Source organism: Macrosteles quadrilineatus, unplaced genomic scaffold, assembly GCF_028750875.1.
Source record: "Macrosteles quadrilineatus isolate MER2022 unplaced genomic scaffold, UCM_ALF_1.0 Scaffold_4__1_contigs__length_99947679, whole genome shotgun sequence".
Lineage (NCBI taxonomy): Eukaryota > Metazoa > Arthropoda > Insecta > Hemiptera > Cicadellidae > Macrosteles > Macrosteles quadrilineatus.
This window is the reverse complement of record NW_026542597.1, coordinates 44,029,100-44,050,145: the sequence shown is the minus strand read 5'-3', so window position 1 is coordinate 44,050,145 and position 21,046 is coordinate 44,029,100. Positions and strand designations below refer to the sequence as shown.

At 34.5% G+C, this 21,046-nt stretch overlaps 1 protein-coding gene across 2 annotated transcripts; it reads right to left on the bottom strand.

Moving 5' to 3' along the window:
- Window positions 1–697: 697 nt before the first annotated feature.
- Window positions 698–14,427, bottom strand: LOC128992479 (exonuclease 1). Of its 2 annotated transcripts, none has more exons than XM_054416068.1 (11): window positions 14,320–14,427; window positions 12,842–13,013; window positions 11,744–11,863; window positions 11,342–11,603; window positions 7,230–7,445; window positions 6,365–6,646; window positions 5,171–5,369; window positions 4,407–4,692; window positions 3,483–4,053; window positions 2,599–2,714; window positions 698–862 (listed from the first exon to the last, which is right to left on the bottom strand). In XM_054416068.1, exons 2-11 carry the CDS (start codon window positions 13,000–13,002, stop codon window positions 844–846), a joined length of 2,232 nt encoding a protein of 743 aa, XP_054272043.1. In that variant the 5' UTR covers window positions 13,003–13,013; window positions 14,320–14,427; the 3' UTR covers window positions 698–843. The 2 variants fall into 2 exon arrangements, with proteins under 2 accessions (XP_054272043.1, XP_054272045.1); XM_054416070.1 differs by having other exon boundaries at window positions 5,171–5,366.
- Between the last annotated feature and the right edge of the window lie 6,619 nt (window positions 14,428–21,046).

Genomic DNA, 21,046 nt, shown 5'->3' with positions numbered 1-21,046 from the left:
GGTCTCGACTCTTTTTATTTTTAATATGTAATGACTCACTTTAACTCGTGTTTTGGAACGTAATTTTCGCTACACTAAAAAGACTAATTCCTTTTTTTCATTGAAACAGACTTTGGAATATTTCTTTATTACAGTTAGGAACATTTCAAAACTAATAGCATTCTTTTTTAGGTTAGGCCTTCTATTTATAGTTCAAATTTACATTGATTGTACAGTTTTGTTTTTTCTGCAAATTAAAACAGTTGATGAAACAATAACAAAAATGTAGGCTCGTATCAGCGCACTTAACAGCGTACCATATATTTCATACTACCATGTTTTCATTGATAAAAACTGACCTAGCTTTATTGTTACTTGCTCGATTCAAATGCAGGGTTCATTGTTTCAAGTACTCATCTTCGAAGTACAGATATTTTGATTTGTCATTATCGAGTGAAGAATACAACAAAAATTATTTTGGTGTGAAATCGATTCCACAATCACTAGTTTCATACAGATTACATCAGTGTTAAATACTACAATTCAAAACCAACCTACTCGGAGCAGAGCTTCTTTAATGAGCGTGAACATTTTAAGAGCAAAAGTTCCCCATTTCAAGCCAAAAACCCAGCACAAAGCATATGACCGAGTTGTAGTGGGGAAAAAAACAAAAGTAGGTATTAAATAAAACAAATAATTTTTATAAAAATATACCTTCTATATTTTGAATATAGTAACTGATAGAAAGTAAACCACATTTACACTATTGATAAAGGAAAACAAAACTATACATTACCAGTCAACTTATCATATAATCAACAAGAAATAAGAAATCCCTCTCGGCAGCGGTTGGTCCATTTTCAATCATCTTTGGATTTTTGGTCTGTAAAAAAATGTACATGTCATTTAACTTATCAATATTTTGTATCTAGAGTCAAGTTTTTTGTTCAAAATAGGCCTACAATTGACTCTCATTAATCCGATGATTAATAATTCTTTACCCAACACTATGATAAATGAGTCGTTGACCAAGTCTGTGCAGTACTGGAATTTATTTGTGTAATAAACCGTGCTCGACTTGTGGGGGAACGTGGCAGAACGGAGTTCCGGATAATAATATTGGCATAAATAGGTACAAATCACATTAAAAAGGTTACAGTTCCGGCACCTCATTTTTTACAAATCGAGCACTGGTTATAACAGAAATTGTGCGTCTTTACACGGCATCCAGTTCAGTTTAACTATGCTATCACACGTGCTTCTCATACAAACCTGCTGATGATATTTCTAGAACTGACTGTTGTGTGTGTCAGATAGGTATGCAAGTCAAAGTAGTCACTAATAGTACAATAGGCCACTTCTAACGTGAAGACTCCGCCACATAAGTGCACCGACGTTCGGTAAACGTTCGGATATATACTTAACATCAGAAAGAGACTGGAACAAGATTGGGAGAACAGGACATGGAAAATTTCAAGGCGAATTAGTGAAGATTTTGCATGGTGGAAGTATGTAGATGTGGAGAAATAAAAACCACGAGTCAAGTATTTATAAATTGTTAATTTCAGGAGACAAATAGAAGAGAACAGGAATAAGTCTTGGATAAGATAGGTCTAGAGATGAGAAAACAAAACATGATGAGTGACAAGGAAACAATTGAGACGTTTAAAAAAATAGCTAGGGAAATATGAAAACCAGGGATACATAAAGGCTTTAAAATTTCAAAGAAGAAACAAAGAAACTAAGTAAAGAATGAAAACTTGCCCATGAAGGGGAGAGGAAAGGTTAGAGCGAATCTCAATGATCCCTATCGCTCAGGGCGGTATGGGGAGGGAGTCGTGCTGTTAGGCTTTTGGACACATAATGTGTCTGGAAACCTAATGCGGCTATGAGTAAGGCTATTTGTAGAAAACACTATTTACAATAAATGTTGATTATATCGATCTGTTATGTATATCTTGAGTATTTCCATAATGTTTGAGTCGTATATTTCAAAGTCATCAGAAATTATCACTGTTATTCGTTTTGAAATAACGCCCGTAATTCTTAGCAATTGCTTGAATTCGAGCAACAGGTACATTAGTTTAAATTAAACTGTCAAAAAACACCCTAACCACATGTTAATGTTATTAGTGGTTAGAGCTAGTGACATCACTTATTTTGATGTTTATGATCCATGCCATACTGTTTTTATATCCGCCATAAAAGTTACAATAACTACTTCAAGTCAACCACTGATCTTATTCCTTAGTTTTTGTTTAAAATTGTCTTCCATAAACATAACATTGAAATTTTGAGGGCCCATGGGGCGGATTCCTTAGAGAATTTTACAACGCCATATAGATGTTAGCACTCACCGATGTGGTCTTTTATCACCATGCAAAATTTGAAAATGATTGCTTCAGCCATCTAGGAGGAGTTTGCGTATTATGAAATGCATAAGAGTTGACGTATAAGAGCTCAAAAAATATTATTTCTTGATGAAAATATGCTTGAATCTAATTAGACTATCTATTGGATTATGTTTGTTAATTGGATAGAACAATCATAAAGCAGTAATTAAAAGTAAGAGAATCGAGAATCATTTTTGAGACTCGTAAAAAAGAGTCATATACTCACTTTGGTTTGAAAGCAAACATTGTCAATAAACTCTTCTGGCAGTTATTAGTTTTCTTACTGAGTCCAACTTTCATTTGGGGTTTCTTAATTACTATAGGAGGACTGAGGACCAATTCCTGAAAAAAGAGAAAAATGTTTTAAAGCAAATGTTACTTATTTTTACCTAGATATAGCATTGCACATTTTTTGAAACAACTGGAAAAAATAAAAAAAAATTGAACTGTAAATGTGAATAACAGTATAACACTAAGCTGTAGTATTGGAATGTTGTTTATACGTGTACGACGTAGGTTTAACTACAGGTTGTATGGCAATCATAAAACTTAAAAATATCATCGCTATAAGATGATTTTTTGTGGAATACTCTATTCTTTATAATACTTACTATAAGAGAAAGCGTGAGCAGTAGTATTGGCTCATTATAACCAACTTAAGGTAATAATCATACTGAAGATAAAGTATAAGTAACTCGAAGAAAGTATTCAACGTTTTAAAGGAAATCTAAGAGGCTGATTCATTGAGATTTTTCTGCATGTTTTCTCCAATCTACTTCTGAAAGATCTTTTTTATCAGGGAGAAGAATCAGTGTTTTGTTATGTGAGTATTTATTGTCTATCTATCAGCCCCCGACAATAGTGACTAAAGTCCCATGTCAACAGTTGTTTTTATTAGAAAGAGAATGCTTTACAATAGGTGAGTCTTCTGATTAGGAAACACATTAAAATTTTTAGGCCTAGAGTTCTTTTCTAAGGATACCGTACCTAAACATGCTAACTGACAATTTATTAAAAGAAGATATTTGAGTACATTTTGATTCCTTATTAAACACACCGATAAAGCCATTGTTATGTAACCAAACCAATGAAAGATAACAAAATACAAACCTCAGAGTTTGTTTCCGGAGTCAGACTGTCCGACAGCGAATCATTCAGTGAGCTACCTTGTGAACACAAGCCGTCATGGCTTTCTTCTGATTTTACAGTTTTCGCAAAAGGATTCCTTCTGTTACTATTTACATCGGACGGACTCTTTGCACAAACTTTATTTTCATCTACTGATTTGTTTAACGACGGATTGACAAATTTACCATTCACAGCAGGGTAAGAAGGCAACGATTTAGATTTGAAGCCAAACATTTCTGATAGAGACGGCCTCCACCTAAAGCTAGTTTCACGTTTGATAATAGGTGTTTCATTTGATGAGTTTTCCTTCCCGTTTGATGGCTTTGATTCACCACTGTTGGGTTTAGTTTCTTTATCATAATCCTCTATCAGTGAGTTGATGTTGTTATCAGTGAGTCTATCAATTGACGGGGCTGCAAAAGGTGATTTGTGAGGGGATTGTGGTTTTGTTTGCTTCTCCATCACATTGCTAAGATCTTTTAGAGTGTTTTTCATCTCAGATTTGTCATCAGGAGAGTTGTCTGATTGGGAAACAGCTGCCTGTCCAAAATATCTGAAACAATATAGATCACGGTTAAAGGCAACTATCAACTGTGAACCAATTTTAAAATGTATGGGCGAGTATTCGGTAGACTTTACTGCTAAGTTCCTTGGCATCAACAATCTAAAATTATAGGAACAAATTAAGATCCAACTATTGCCATTACAATTTTTTTATGTTTTGGTAAAGCGATATTGAATTAGTATAAAACAAACCAAAGGTTGACAATTCTGTTTAACTAAGGAATGTGAAAACTTAAAATGATAAAATATTTTTTCAAATCAAGACTTTTGGTTCCTATTTTAGAAAACAATGATTGAAAATAAAAAGTCTATTTTGTAGTATTCAAAGTCAATATTTATTACCTGCTCTGAACAACACTTGTATTATTGGGTGAGGTTTTCCTGAACTGAGCCAATTTTGACAAGCCACTAAACTTGTTGGCAGTTGGGGTACTTTTTGAAAATGGATTTCCATGTGTCTGCTTAGGAGGATTCACCACTTCAACATGGGACTGCTCAGATTTTGGAGGGGTTTGGTCAATGATGTCAAGGATTTCCTTCACATTTTCTTCGTCCAAGCGTGGTTTTTTACTTGGGTGTGGAGAACAGCCAAATTGTGAACGAAGAGCACTCATTTCTTCTTCAAGACCTAGTAGCAAAATTGTGAAAACTTAATGTCTAAATTATAAAAAAAATTAACTTAACATTCAACCAATTTTCCTGCATTTTGACAAAGTAAGCCATAGTCCAGTAGAATAATAATCAAGGCTCTTATATTCAATGGAAAGTTGGTAAAAATCTTGTTAGACTATTTAAATGATGTATGAAGTGCTTCTTAAATAATTCAACCATATTCAACCCTGTTTTCAGTACAACGTTGAAAGAGTGCCGAATTAAAGGAGTATTCAATCCGACAACATTCCTTGTACAACAAAATAAAAAGGATTTCTCATGATTAAGATTAGAGAGTATTCAAAGAAAATTTCATATTAAGCAAATAGTATTGAATTCAATAACAGCACCAAAATGGAATTTAAACAGTTTTAGAGCACAAGAAACACTAACTTCTGAAATATAATACAAACTTTTGAATCCGTTAAAACAATCTAACAATAGAATTTACTTACTCGGAGCAGGGCGTTTTGGTAGTTGGGGAATATCCACAGTCTGTTCAACCACCTTTCCCGAGGTAGACGTTCGCTTGACATTGCACGGGTCTGGCTTCTCTATTACTAGGATTTTAGGTTTGAAATCAGAGGACCAAATGCTCTTATGAGGGGCCACCGACTTTCCACTCCAGCCGTTAGATCGTCCTCCAGGAATCTGCTGGTTAGAAAATGTAAACAACTTTAACATTGAGGAGACTAATTTTTAAACTTGCTTGCTAAGATTAATAAAATAAATTGATTAATCTATTTATTAAAAAAAAAATATGTTTTTTTGTAAAAAAATATATACCTGTGTAAGGGAATCTTGACTTGCAAGAGATACATTTGTTGAAAGAAGCAATGGAACTGATATTTTTATTGGAACTCCCCTAGAACCTTATTGAAAGTATTCCAAATGATAATAAAACCTTTGCTTTATTAATTAGGTTGGTAGCCAATTCAATACTGAGAAAAGTCAAACTTAGAATCTTGTCCCAGTTGTGCTTGATCATTGGGCTACTAGTAAATAACTATGGCAGAAACGCCTGCTGATCTTTGAAATTAAAAGTAATAAATAAGGCGTATTATTCCATTCAACCCTCTTCTTTGCCTAAAACTAGACACTAGAGTGTGTTAGCCTTTTTATACACTTCATATTCGAACCGTGTTCACTGTTCAAGCAGAGAAAATTGTAAGTAGTTTACAAATCTTAAATCTGAATGTTCTTCCAAAAGCAGAGCCAGCCCTTTTAGAGTAATTTTATACTTAGCCTACTTAAGGCTTAATTACATAAGGCAAATTTACAACTTACTAGCCAGTAGGTAAAAAAGAAGGCTTGAGGTCAAGTACAACTCCAATTTCCAATAACCTATTTGTCGAACATTATCAAGACCTAATTGTCACTCTGGCAAAAGCAATTGTGAGTACACTTTGATAGTTTCACGATCCAGTTAGTGAAAAAACCAATAAGAGGTGAGTATGGACGCCGGAAGATTCAAATTTTTATAGAGCTTTTTAGAAGCAGCTGTTGAGTGAGTGTGGCAAGCACACTAGGCTAATTTACAAGCTAAAAAAAAAAAAAAAAAAACTGAGCGGTGTGTAAAAAAACTAAGTAGAAATTTATAAACTCTCCTATGTAATCAAGCCTTTATTACACCTGTATCATCCACCTACCTGTGCTTTTTCTGGGCTCCAATCATCAACTTGTTGCAACGTGAAGGGGTCCAGATTACCATAGGCCAGCTGCTGCAGCTGAGACGGTTGGAGAGGCTCTTTTGCCAGTAGTGGGGGAGGGGGTGCGCCAGGTGGAGGGGGTGTTAGAGGCACAAGTCGCCGCGTCAGTGGATCAAACACTGGTTGATGTCGGAACATTGCGTCTGCCTCTAGGAACTTGTCTCTGTAAGTTACTGGCACAACGATATTCATGTTCAGATGACCTCCCAGCCTAGAAAGCGCCTGAAGCAGAAAGGTAGAAATAACCAATAGTATTATTAAAAAAAAAAAAAAAATAGACAACAATTTGGCCGTTGTGATGAATGTTTTTGTTGGGCTAGAACAGACTAGACTATGGTTAGTCAGTCTGGTATGTTGAAAGTTATTGTCTATCACAAAGTGTGGGGAGTTAGATACATTATTTCTATATCAACAAAATTAAAAAAAAAACCCGCACCTCACAACAGGGGGGATTTTCAATTGCAGTACACTTTTTAAACTTTTAAATTGCGGCAATAGGCAGCACAACAACATTAGCTGAGAGGGATGGACAATCATTGTTGGGACAAACTCGTCTTTACCGGAGGTGTGAAATTAGCGCACGTCAATCGTCTGTAGGTGTGAGACGGAAATATTCCTTACTTTCTGAATAGACCTTGAATATATGATACAGTAGTGATTTTAGCATTTAGGTACATATTTTGGGAATTTGACGTGAGGTATAAATAAATGCCTTGAAATTTTGCATCACCAATCTTAGCATATTCTTAACATATTAATGTCTTTAAGAAGTGTTGGCTTTAAAAAAATATCAATTTTTACTCACCCTGTGAATGTCCGGGTCGACAGTGCTCTTGATAAATCGCAGTGCCTTGGCCAGGCCTATCTTGGGCAGTGAGGCCAAGTAATCGCAGCCAGAGAGTATACACATGTAGCGGAACTTGTCCATTGTGAACGCTCCCTCAGTCAGACCCATGGACAAGTGCAGTCTCTCCTGTTCTACCAGCAGACCATTGCCTGCCAGATCTAGTTTGAACATAACCTACAAAGTGACATAGACATTGTTAAAATATGATGTAGGTAGGCCTAACTTAAATGAGTTATTTAAAAAAAGGTCTCTACGAGGGGAGAATCTTAGGCGATGCTAATAGGTTGAGAACATGGTAGGAAAGGGTTCTAGTGAATCTTAATTTGAATACGTAAGAGACTCTAAAAATAATTTCCTGAAAAGAGAAGATTCAATCTGAGTGGAGAGTAAAGAGAAGAAAGAATACAAATCATGAAGGTGTTGAAAAAAAGTTTCTTTTAGATATGAATTTGAGAATACACTCTCAAGCTTTAATTTAATGGTTTGATATTTGTTCGATATGAGAGTTAATAGAGAGTAGAAAAACACAATTTTACATACCTTTCAATAAGAAAATCCAACATTGGAAGGTAACAGGGGGAATGAGGATTGGGTGAGCTCACCACTGAGGGACACACAAGAAGATCTGGAAGTTCAGATGCACTTCACACTTCGAAATGGGGAATTTAGTACTATTATTCACTGATTAAAGAGAAAGAGATTTTAATGTGGGGACACTTCCACCACGAGGTGGTCAAAAGACCGAGAGATTGCCAGAAAAACGGCGCGGCGCGGCACATACGTCCGATCGAGGAAGGTTTTAGACGCTAACTGAATAAAATCATGGTGGGGAAATTTGAATTTTCCATGAGAGGGAAAGAGACAGAGATAGATCACGCCATATGACGTAGGCATCGTATGATTTTAAGGAGAATGTGGGGGAGGGGAATTGCCGTGGTGTGTGTGTGTGAGTAGAGTAGAGTACATTTTACAGACTTAAAATAAGTGACTAACACACAAATAAATGTTGAAAACCTATGCACACTGTTAATTAAATGTTAATAAAATTAGTTATTAATGATGAAATTACTAATTACCCTATTTACAAAACTGTACTGAACAATATTTTTCAATGGTGCAAATAAATACATATCCAGTCTTACAGATTCCACTTATATGCTCTTATTTAGTATACTATGATGATTCACTTACCGTACGTAATAATTTACGTGTCAATTGATGAAAATACCCCCGCCGCGGCAAACCTGCAGTCTAAGAAAATTTCCATTTACCTGGCTGGATTTCTACTAAAATATTCCCTTAAAATTGGCAGACTTATTTCCTATTTAAATAATATTAATTAATTTTAATAAGAAGGTACTTAGGTTAGCTGCTACAGGGAAGGAATGAGGTGTGTTCTAAAAATTGAAATGTTTAGATATTTTAATATTCTATGCTTTTGAATTACCGTAACGTCCGTAACATATGATTTCAACTTTCAAGTTTATCTTACAACTGTTAACCAACAAGATTGTTGTTTTTTTTTTTTTTAACTTTATTTAATTTACAATCTGTTCAAGTTGAACAATAAGCAAATGATATAAATAGTAATACAAAAATAACTTGAAGAACATGAGCTAGTGATTGACCACCGTCAACACTAGCTAACAAAGAGAATTTTGATAACACTTAGCCGAATCTGAATGGTAGGTCCAATATCGTATGTCGCTTCAGTCTGTAAATGGTGTTGTGATTGTCCAATAAATTAAGTGCAAGATGATTTGAATGATTTTCCAATTTTATAATGTATTTTTCACTAGATTTTGTAATTTCTTCTTTTACTGTTCGAATTTGAAGATCATTGTGAAGTGTTCTGTTGGTAACAAACCAAGGAGCGTTGACAATTTTACGTAATAATTTTGATTGGTAACGTTGAATAATTTCAATGTTTGAGGTACTTGCTGATCCCCAAAGCTGAATACCATAAGTCCAAATTGGTTTTAGAACTGTTTTGTACAGTAACAATTTATTTTGTGTACTGAGTTGTGATTTAGATCCAAGAAGCCAATTAAGTTTAGTTGTTTTTAAATTTAGATGTTGTCTTTTAGTCCAGATATGTGCCTTCCAATTAAGCTTTGCATCTAAGTGCATGCCCAAGTATCTATATATATAATACGTGAAGCCGTTTTTTGTTAACGCAACTCCTCCCTTATTTGTGGACCAATTTCAAAGTTTAAGGTGTCAAAAGAATTGTCTCAATATGTAGTTTTGCAATAAGGTTTTAGAATTTAAAAATTCTTACTCTTAAGGGCATGAGACCCTCTCAAAGGTCGGGGTTTCCCCATAAGAAATACACAGAACAAATTAAAAAACAAAAAACAGCTGTTTATAAAAAGAAACTCATTAGCTTTTTGGGAGTAAATACTAATGTTTGTAATATTCAGTAGGTTAAGACCAAGTTAAACAGTTAATCAGTTTTGTTGGAAGAACAGAAAATGCCTCAAGTTCAAAAGAGAAATGTTGAAAACGGGAAGAGGAGACGATTAATAATAAGATATATCTTATGCATGAGGAGAGTAGACAAAGAGAGGCCTGGTCTAACAGATACCCATCCAGATTCAAATTCACTTGGTGAGATGAATAATATTTGACAGTTATGCTATGCAACTTACTTTGGAAGTGAAAAAATATACGAAGAACATAGTGCTTTCACGGTGGTAAAGTAAACTTGCCTAATCACAGATCAAATGAATGCATGCAAGAAATGTTTACTTCTGACACTGACAGATCGAGAAATTTCAAAACATTTAGTAGAATTAATAATAATGCCTTGACTATGATAAGTTCAAGTAGTAAGATTACTAAACCTTTGCGGACCTTATGTTTTTATTGTAAACTTTTGTATTACTCGGTCTACTTCAATTGAGAAAAACTCAAATGGATTGTTTACTTCATCTCATCTGTTGTACGGGTTGTTGTCTGCCTTTTTCACCACTTTTTCCTATATTTTATCATATTATTCTACAGATCATCAGAGGTACATGCGATTATTGTCATACATGTTTTCAGTCATTGAAAAAATAGTCGAATGTGTAATACAATACAAAATAATACAAGTGCAGAAGGGCACGTTGTTCATTTGAAATATGGCAAAATATGGCACGTGTCCATATTTTGTTAAATTAATCGGACCGCGGCCCACTGGGTTGTTAACATGATTGAAAATAACACGACATTTCGGCTATAAAAAAACATAAAGAGTAAATACTATTTAAGCAGCTACTTAAAGTATATTCCACTAAACCAAACTTTCCGTATATGAATTAGCGTAAGCCTTGAGAGTAACCGTCGATTTCGACGGGTTTCACCTAGTTTTATTTCTGTTACTTGAGGGAGGTGAATATTGTTCATGGATACTGGAGGACATGTAGCCTGATTTAAGGTAAAAGTAATGTGTGCTGATTTATTTTCATTAATTTTGAACCTCCATGTTTTAAACCAATGAGAAATTTCATCTAAGTTTAGATGTAAATTTGCTGTAGCTTGAGCTGGATTGTCGTGGACAGATAAAATTGCCGTGTCATCCGCAAATGTAGCAACCATAGTGTTTACACTTTCTGGTAGGTCCGATGTATAGAGAATATACAAGTACGGTATGGTCCAAGCACGCTCCCTTGGGGGATTCCTGATTCTATAGGGTAAAGGTCAGTTAAGTAATTTTGATGTTTAATTTGGAAAGTTCTGTTGGTGAGATATGTTTTTAAAATAGAAATTTTTACTTTTGCTACAAAATGTCTCTTTTATTTAAAACTTATTTAACAACTAAACATGGCACAGTCTACATTTGAGTGAGTTTATATATTCATTTATGACCACTTTGGAAAATGGATTATAATAAACCAGATAAGTTAATAGGCAATAGGTATGCCAGAAAATTTCAAGCAGTTCAAAGAAGACATTGAAAACTACTTTATAGCCACATAGACAGCGAGGAAACCCATTTCCTATGTGGGAAATTCGCTAATTGGCTATCAAGAATTTCAAAATTATTAGAATGTTTTAATTTTATAAGCTTATTAAATAATACAAACCCTTGAACAGCCGAAGAGCAGTAGGTCAGAGTCCTCTGTGATGACAATATGTGCAATGTTGTTGATGTTGAGATAGGCTAGTTCAGCGTCAGCCTCGTATGGAGCAGTGATGCAGTCAACATTGCGACTACGACATTCCTTCATTAGTTGCACCGCCATGGTGTGTGTCACGTCCACACAACGTTGCAGATATGTTCGGGCCTCGTTGGGCTTGTCCTGCCTCAAAAGTTCAGCTGCCCGTCGTCTGTTCACTTCTCGGTTCCTATTGAGAACAAGATTGTATCAATTCAAGGAGTGCAGCTTACGCAAATTGTAAGATTATTGATGGAGCCTAATGGTGAATGAAGTCCGATATTAACTAAAATTAGGTCAAATGGTATCTCATGAAGATTAATTACTTACTGTCGTCTTTTTTTCTCTGTGTCAGCTTTGGCAGGCAAGTGCCGTCCGTCAAAAACTAGAATTGGTTTAATGTTGTATGACAGCAGCATGTTAACATACTTCATACAATAATTGACATACCTGAAACAGAACATAAGAATTAGCTTGGATGAGAATCTTACATAATTTACACCTTATCTTCACAGGTGAAGTCATTAAGTTATTGGATGCTACCAACGATGGCAGGCAGAACGACTTATTCCAAGAATTTATCCAACAAACAAACAGACAAATTTGAGCTCAGTCCACAGTCACAATTCAATACTCAATATTTAGGGATCAGCAAAACTAAACACACAGTTGCTTCCAGACTTATTTTTGTCATTATTTATTACTGTTCCCAACACCTGTTTCATTTAGACTGAATTCAACTGGATTGTAAATTTTAGGGTTTGCTTTTGGAGAAAAAAAGTGTCACCTAATTAGTTAAGTTGAGCCTACAAACCTTTCCAGTAAAATCTGTATTAAAATTGACCTTCAATATTTAAGAATTAATCCTCTCCAACGGCTCTCCTAGATAAGGGAGGCAATCCAATCATTACCCGGACAGGATATCCATTAAAGTAAATTATTCAATGTCATAGGAGTTTGACAAAGGTATCCTATTTTCAACGCTAAATATAGGCCAAACTATAGACATGAACTGGGTTATGGCCTAGGTTGTACATAACTTAACATTTAACAACTGAACACTACATATTTGACCTTAACTTTCTTTATAAAATAATCCTGCCTTACTAGAGTAATAGGCCGAAACACATATATTGCACAGAGGGAGACTAACTTGTAGTTTATCTTGGCCCAAGTTGCATCTTGAAGAGGTGGACAAAACACCAGTTATTATTGTTATTTATTACCAATTTGATAGAGTTCCTTCTAGACCTCGGCTGATTACTAGGCTAATAAGAAGTCACATAATATTATGTATTCCATGATTGTTGTCAATTCTCTTTATTCTTGGAACTTTAATCTTGCTCTGCTTGATTTAAATTAGAGTAGCCTACCGGTACCTACCTAACTATAAGACATCTTAGTTATGTTTAATTAGCCAATACTCACACATCAGTTTTATCTCCTCTTGCTAGTTTGTCAGCACAACTAAAAGCTCCTTTGTGCAGCCAGCAATAAGCATCAATTGCTACAGTGCAGCCGGCAAACTGTGAGATGCTAACTGGTCTCGAAGACTTTTCAAGAAATGGTATCAAGCCTTGAATACCCATATTGAGTTTTCCTGAACAAAGAAATAAGCTTATTGTTTTACAGTACGATATGAAATACCAATCAAATCAATACTTAAGTACATGTATCATAAGTTAACCTTGATATGAAAATGAAGAAAGTGTAACTTCCCTACCCTTAGTCTACAGTAGGTTATTTCTGTGATAAGTTAATGTGGTAACGATAATGTTATAACAACAACTAGGCCTAAGCTAACACATGCACAGGATATAAGAAGATATAAGTTTGTGAAGTGCAAACCTTATGCTAGGCCTAATAATTTAGTACCGGTACTGATAGGCTGACTACATAAGGTTACGAGGCTCAGATTTTGAAAAGTAAGGCTTGACTACAACATTCTTTATCAAATAAATAGTGATATATTTTTTTTCGTTTAAGCCAATGAGCTAGGGATGTACTTAGGCCTACCCTGCTTAAGTTATAGGCATCAATTTTCTAAGTGGTAACTTACCTAATAGCCTAAACGGCTGCTCTTTACTTGACGTCCTACACTCATTCGATTAATTTTTTCGATTCGATATTTTCATTTGATTGTTTCATTCGATATATCGTTTGGTTAGTTAGGTTAGGTTAACCTTACCTAACTAACCAAACGATATATCGAATGAAGCAATCGATTAATCGATATATCGATCGATATTTTCATTCGAATGAGTGTAGGACGTCAAGTAAAGTGCAGCCGCCTAAAATTAGGCCTAGATCCTAAACAAATTTGACTTAATAAGTTAAAGTAATTTGCATGAGTAAGTTAGGTCTGGACACAAAGGAAAAACATTAGGTTAGCCATAATCTTTCAGCAGAGAAAGTTTAAAACTGCCTCTCGAAATGAACAATTATGTGAGCAAGCATCCAATAGGCTAAGTTAGACCATGGTTTCACTCCACACAAAAGACTGAAGCTAACTTAGCTGCTAGCTAGAGTTCACCATCCATATCCATTTGATTAAAAGTGGACCTAAATAAATAAATAAATACTTTATTGTCTTGAAAATATAAATTGTATCGACAGTACAATTAGGTACCTATGCTAGCCTATTAAATAAAGCTTTTTAAATTTTGATGCATTTTTCATTGAAGTCTTCAAGTAGATTGGATTTTCAGTAAGGATTTGTTTTAATTTTCTTTTGTATTCTTTTAATTTCTAGTCTATTTCTCAAATTTGGTTAAAGATTGGGCTATTAGTTTCCTATAAGTATGACAGTTTCCTTCTCTCAAACAGGAAATTAATCGGACAATACTTTGAGGTTTACTAATTTAACTCTAATCACAACAAAAATGTTGAACAAATTAGGTACTTACAACGACACTAAAATAGACTTTAGTTAAGGCTATTCAAAGTTTTCACATTGATTGCTATTCATTTGGTGCACCAACACGACAAAGGATAGATTCGAAGAACGACATTTTGTATTATTATTATTTTAGATTTAGACAGACTTTGACATCGTCGTGTATTCGTCTCCATCAACATTTCCCGCCATACTGCAAATTTATTTTCACCGCCCTTTAAAATAAAGTTAGTCTAAGCATAGGCATTGATTATGGATCTACCAAAGAGATACTGGGAGTATATAAATGGCACAGTATTTGCACTGCTTGGGGTTCATATTGTTATAGCTTATGTCATAGACTAACCAACACTAATAGACTATTTATAATTCTCATCCCGTTGTAAAATTTGAAGCAAGTTTCTCCTGACTAGTTCATGTTGGTGACACTGGGTGCTAGTGTCGACGAGACTTTGTTTCTATTATCTTAGGGATAATTTCATGATTTGTGATTTACTGTTTGTTTGAGTCAACTTGGCTCTTAGTTTTGTAACAATGTTACATAACTAAGAGCCAAGTTGACTCATTGTTTATGATTAGATCGTTTAATTTGGTTAAACAAGTTTTTAAAACAACTAAAGTAACAAAAAAAATATATATATATAATTAAAAACACGATCCCAGCGGTTCCAGACGGAGCCAACAATAATATTGTCTTCATCTGATCCATTAGTATGACCAGACCGTCAGCCGTGCTGCGGGGCTGCGGTTACCATAGGTCCTGGCGCACACCGCTATGAGTGCCACGTAGTTACGGCGTATGCGCTACGTAATTACACGGCGCACCCAGCGGTGTGCGCCAGAAGCTATGGTAACCGCAGCACGACTGACAGTCTAATATTATTTTTGTCTATGGTTTTATCTATGCTTATGTATACTACGATATAGTAGTTTACGCAACGATTGCGTAAGATAGTGTTAACTACACGAGTAGGCAATTTTACTTCTTCTCTCTGAATCCTTGAATCTCATTGGTCCGTTACTCATGTTGTTATGAATAAAACTATGCTGTTATGAAAATAAACCATCCTGTGTAATGACAAACTTTTCAATTCTAAGAACTGAACTGGCGACTGAAAAAAAAAAACGGTCGTAGGTAAAAGTGTTATAGCTATTTATAAAAAAATCTCTATAAGTATTCTAAATAACATTTTCTCCCTGGAAAATACCTTAGCACTTTTCCATCAACTTTTTATCACTGAACTGTAAATTCCCTAAGGTCAATATTTTGGGGAAATAGCGCAGGATGCGCTCCTTCTCCCCCCATTTGAAGGAAAAGTGCGGTCTTATAAGGGGGATAGTCGGAGTTAGTGAGTTGGCCTCCAGCAACCCTACCTCCCAGCATCACCTTCCCCTAGCTACTGGATGGAAATGTTGAGTCCCACCCCCACTACAATTTCCTTTTCCTCCGGTACTGTTCGGGTGCGGGGGCATGCTGAGTCTCCAGCGCCCTTTCTTTGCGTTATTCTGAGGTAGGGTGTGTTGACATCGCACCGGCTTGGCAGGTGGTTGAGGTGGTAGCTTTTTTATTTAGCTTTCCCTTAGCTGTGCCCCTAGTTGTTCTTTGGATTGGCACCCGTCCATTATCTTTTCAGCGGATTATGGGGCGACTAGACTGTGAACCGATTTATTCATAACATTTGCTCAGTTCTAATAAAAACAAAAATGTTTTTAGAGCCTGCTTTAATTTATTACCCGCACTTAAAGTATTATGATAAACAATCATCGTAATTATTTTGTATCGACAATTAGTTAATTATTCTACTCTATTTTTTTATATTTTGATTGACTGTATTTTTTGGTATAATATAATCAGAAAAGTATAATAAGAAGTACTAAGCAATAATTTTAACAAAAAAGACATTTTTTTGTTCTAGCTTTGATGTAGTCTGAAAAATTAAGGATTGCCTTTTTGAGACCTTCCCTTTATTCTGTCCTTGTAATAAACTGCAAATAAATCTACCGTTGTTAATATCCTATTACAGTATTAGATTTAATTAATTAACTGAATAAATATGCAGTCTGGTGTCAACGTCAAACAAAGCCCAGATTGGTTCTGGTAAAGCGTTTGTTTGCATGAAACAATCCTGTTTGTTGTTTGCTGATCGCAACCTCATGCGGGATATTTTCAAACATATTGGCTACTGAATGATCGATTCTCTTTGAAAGCGGCGTTTCAAAATATTTGTTTTAAATATGCTTCGGTAGCCAAGAAATGCTACAGTTTCTTTAACTATTTTAATTAAAAAAATATAGGTACACTAAAACTAGTGTGTGCATGATATTTGATAATATAGGTAACATTCGTGTTCGTCAAGTCCAGGATATGTGCTTAGCACACATCGACGAAGCCTAAGGCCAGATTGGACGTTTAGCATAGAGAATAGGTATAAAACACATATATGAATTTAAATTAGTCTATGCTATTTTCGGATCGTTGTTAATTAAAGTGGGAGTCATGGTCATACTTTAGAGACTTTCAAACTGTTAACTCACTTGGTACCTGGTTTTAATGCAGAGCTAATCATAACCATCGATGTATACATCGATGATCATAACTACCCAAAATAAACGTAATATATTTCACAAAAATGAAACATGGAGTCCCATTACCATTTTTCCTCGTAGTGGATTACAGGATAACGTAGTAAATTAACGTTAAGTCAATATTGGTTTAACGATTAAATTATTTGTATGTACACATTTTTTAGCTATATTTAATGAAAACTTAGTACCTAATTGCAGTAGACAATTTCTCCGCTCATAAACCCAAAGACCAGTGTACTGACCATAAGACTGGTTACTCGATGTTTAAGAAACTTTACGGATAACAATTCCTTTGTAAAAGTAATCTTTGTTAAACCCCGTTCCCCACTAATGGCAAAACTCTTTATTCCTTTTAATGGACCATTTACAAGTTATCAGCTAAACTTGGACACTGAAAATCCCATTATGTTGCTCAGGCAACTCTAATGCGGATTATCAGGGTTTACCACACAAAATAAACAAAAAACCCTTGACGACTTATAATTTTACCAGTTTAACTGTTAAATTTAATGATTTTTTATTTAAAAATATGTAAATGTACAGTCTTTAAACAATTTTATGACAACTCATTCATCTTACACTGATCATTTTCTTACTACTTTGTAATAAGTTTAACATTATGGTTTAAAATGTAAATCTTAAAAATATTTAAGGTATGCGTACATTTATGCAATATGATGTACAATTTTGACTATCATGACTTATTTACCAAAAATAATCAATGAACAATATTTTTTTGATTTAAAATGCTGTTCATTTTATTTTTTATAACTTTCTCAAAAGATCTAGATTTCTAAAAATTGATGATTTAAGAAGAAATGTCAAGCACACTCTTATAATATTTATCTTAAAGATTTTCTACCAAACGACTTCAAGATCAAAAAGAACGAATAATAAATAATTGAGAAATCACAATTTTTACGTCTTATTTGGTCTTGACTGGACAACTGCAAGTTGTGATTTTCGGTTATTTATTAATTAATCTTTCTGAACCTCGTGTCGCTTGAAAGAAAATTAAAAGTGTTCTTGATATTTTTGAATATAATCAGCTATTTTTGGTAATTCAACCTATACAAATGAAAATAAAAATGAAGCCGCTATTTGAAAAAAAATGTGCTATGACTTTTTGCGTAAATATTTGATTACTTCTTAAAACGTATACATCTATATGATAATATTTATATGAATAAAAATTAATCCCTTTTTTGATGGTATTCCATAACTAACTCGAGAACGAGTGCACCAAATTGGATGATTCTTTTTTGTTGTGTTCCATAGTGCCAGGGGAAGGTTTTATGTAAGGAAATTTATAACCGTACAACCGTTATTTAGTAATTTGATTTTAAAAATTCCAAAATAAATTGCGTTTACATTAGCACTGGATGACAATTTTTTCATTAAACTGTGGGATGCAATAACATGTGTTAAAAAACACGTGTTAATTTTCAACCAAAAAGTGAGTGAGCGTAGCAAACCAACTTCAACCAGGACGTGATTGAGCGATGCGAACGAGCTCATCTTGAAAATGGAGCATTTTACATAAAACAACATTAGGACGACGTCTGTCGGGCCAGCTAGTACTACTAATATTATGAGAAAGTTTGGATGTATGTATAGATGTTTGTGACAAGTAAACGCGTAAAATACTGGTCGGATTGGGATGAAATTCGGGGTGATGATAGCTTACATTCCCGATTAACATATAGGAATACTGTTATCCCAAAACCCCTTTCAGGCTCCACCCCAGTGGCTCTGGAGTTTTCCATGTTAACCTTATGGGTATTCACATTTAAAAGTAATTAAAAAAAATTGTCAGCTGATTCGACCAAACAAGTTGGTTCTATGATATTCAATAGCATTAAAAAGTTATAAGGCTTACCAACAGGGTGCAGCACTACAGTATTAAATTTTTTGCTTTTTATAAGGTTGGTATAGAAATGATTCCGTCCACCTCTAAACCAAATTTTTCCCGTGTGGAGTTGCTAGTCTCCTATCGGGCGCCTCCCCAGGTGGCGGATAGGGGAAGGCTCGTCAGACATGGCGGGCACTGGGAATGGACCCCCAGGGTGGACCAAAACTAGCACAGTATAGATCGTGTCAATTACATTGGCAAGCGGGATGCGTATGTGCAAAATTACCCTTCTTCCACCACTGTCGATTTTGTTATTTTGTACAGCCATCTCAACAATTAATTATGTAATGTATCCTTGGTGCAATTCTCAGTGTTGGGAACCTTTCCACCATTCCACCCACACACCATCCTAACTGACACGATCTATAGCTGTTAGATGTATACCAATTTGATTCAATTTTAACCTTATTGTACCAAGCATAGCTGGAATAATTTTATTTATAACATTTATATATATAGTTCCTTTGTAAGTTTAATATTATTCTTAGTACAGCCGTAATAAGCAAATCGGTTGGTATTCAGAAGAATTTATACATAATTAAAAAAAAAAGAATTTTGTAGTAAAATCTCACAATGCAAAGACTTATTTTTTTTAAAATAATTTATATAGAAGATATTATTGATTAGGAGATGTAATGGTTTTTTATTTTACCGGGGTCCGTTGTTATTCTGTATTTGGTTATTTTTAACCGACTTCCCCACTACCAACAAAAGGAGGAGGTTCTCAATTTGTTTGTGCTTGTTGTTGTTGTTGTTTGTGCAATGTTTTTTTCTTCTATGTATGTTCACCAATTTCTCTGTGATTCTTTTACCAATCAGTGTGGTTCCGCCACCAAAATAACCAGGAGAGTTTCTATTTGGTACGTTATATATTATGTTTAAGTATAATATTTGTTTCGGTGAAAAATTCTGAAAACCTTAAATATTCAACATTTATTTTGTTTACATTTGTGCAGAGAAGGCAATAACTAATAATAACATTCCTACAGATGTTAGTTGAAACCATTTAAATGAAGCTACAGACAATTCTTCAATTGATCAATAAACTATTTCTTGCCATGGAGCCTAAATGAATTACATTGTGAAAATTGCATTTTGTTTTGGTTACTATAAAAAATGTATTTTATCGTTTGACCTGATTTGTGTATACAGTAATTCTGTTTTAGGTATTGAATATTCTGACTTACAAAAACATATATGTTTCAGTGAATAGCTGTATGATATTGACAAATAAAGGTGTATTGTGAAAACCAAAGCATTCGTAAAACAGGTCTAAATATAAATTAAATGCAATTATTCCTTACACGACCTAAGAAGTGTGACAGTGCATAATCGTCAATTGTCATGTGTTAAATATTTTAATTACTAAACATGCATTTGCAGATGTGGAATGTTTATTGATACTCTCTACCCAGTTACTATATCATAACAATACTATTATGCCTGCTTCGGAAAGTCCTAGAAGAAGATGATTTGCAATTTCGACTAGGCTATATCTTGATCAAACAAAACCACCTACATGGCTTGCACCACTTTTAGCTGAACCAATCTTTCATATACATATTTCATTTGCAGATGTGGAATCTATATATTAATAGGCAAGCATGTTTCTTTAAAACCTTTTTTCTCAGCTCGCGTGTATCGTAGGAAAAATCTACGCATACCGTTAGAAAGCTATTTTCCTGTAGGTGTGCAGAATCCCTTTATAAATTAAAATAGGCTCAAAAATAAGCACAAAAAATGAATTTGAAATTAAAAAAAATTAACATGGGTATTATGGGTTGCTATGGTGATGACGAAATAACAACACAATATAAACAGAAAATCAAAACAAATGGAAGACATTCCAATCACATGTTTTATTTACAGTGTGGGGTGAAAATAGAGAAGGTTGTACAAAACATACTTTTGGTCGATTTTTCGACCACGGGGCGTGCTCTCGTGTTTATTAATATTCTCTACCCAGTTACTATAACATATCAATACTATTATGCCTGCTTCGGAAAGTCCTAGAGGAAGATGATTCGCAATTTCGACTAAGCTATATCTTGAGCAAACAAAACCCCCTACATGGCTTACACCACTTTTAGCTGAACCAATCTTTCATATAATATTTTCCAAAGATACTATACGTGTTAACGACCAATTTTCCACTTTTGAGAGATTTTTTAGTGCTGGTAGCTGAGGAATAACTTTCATATTGCTCCAAAAGGCTTGAGACGTTACTGTATTTTTTTTA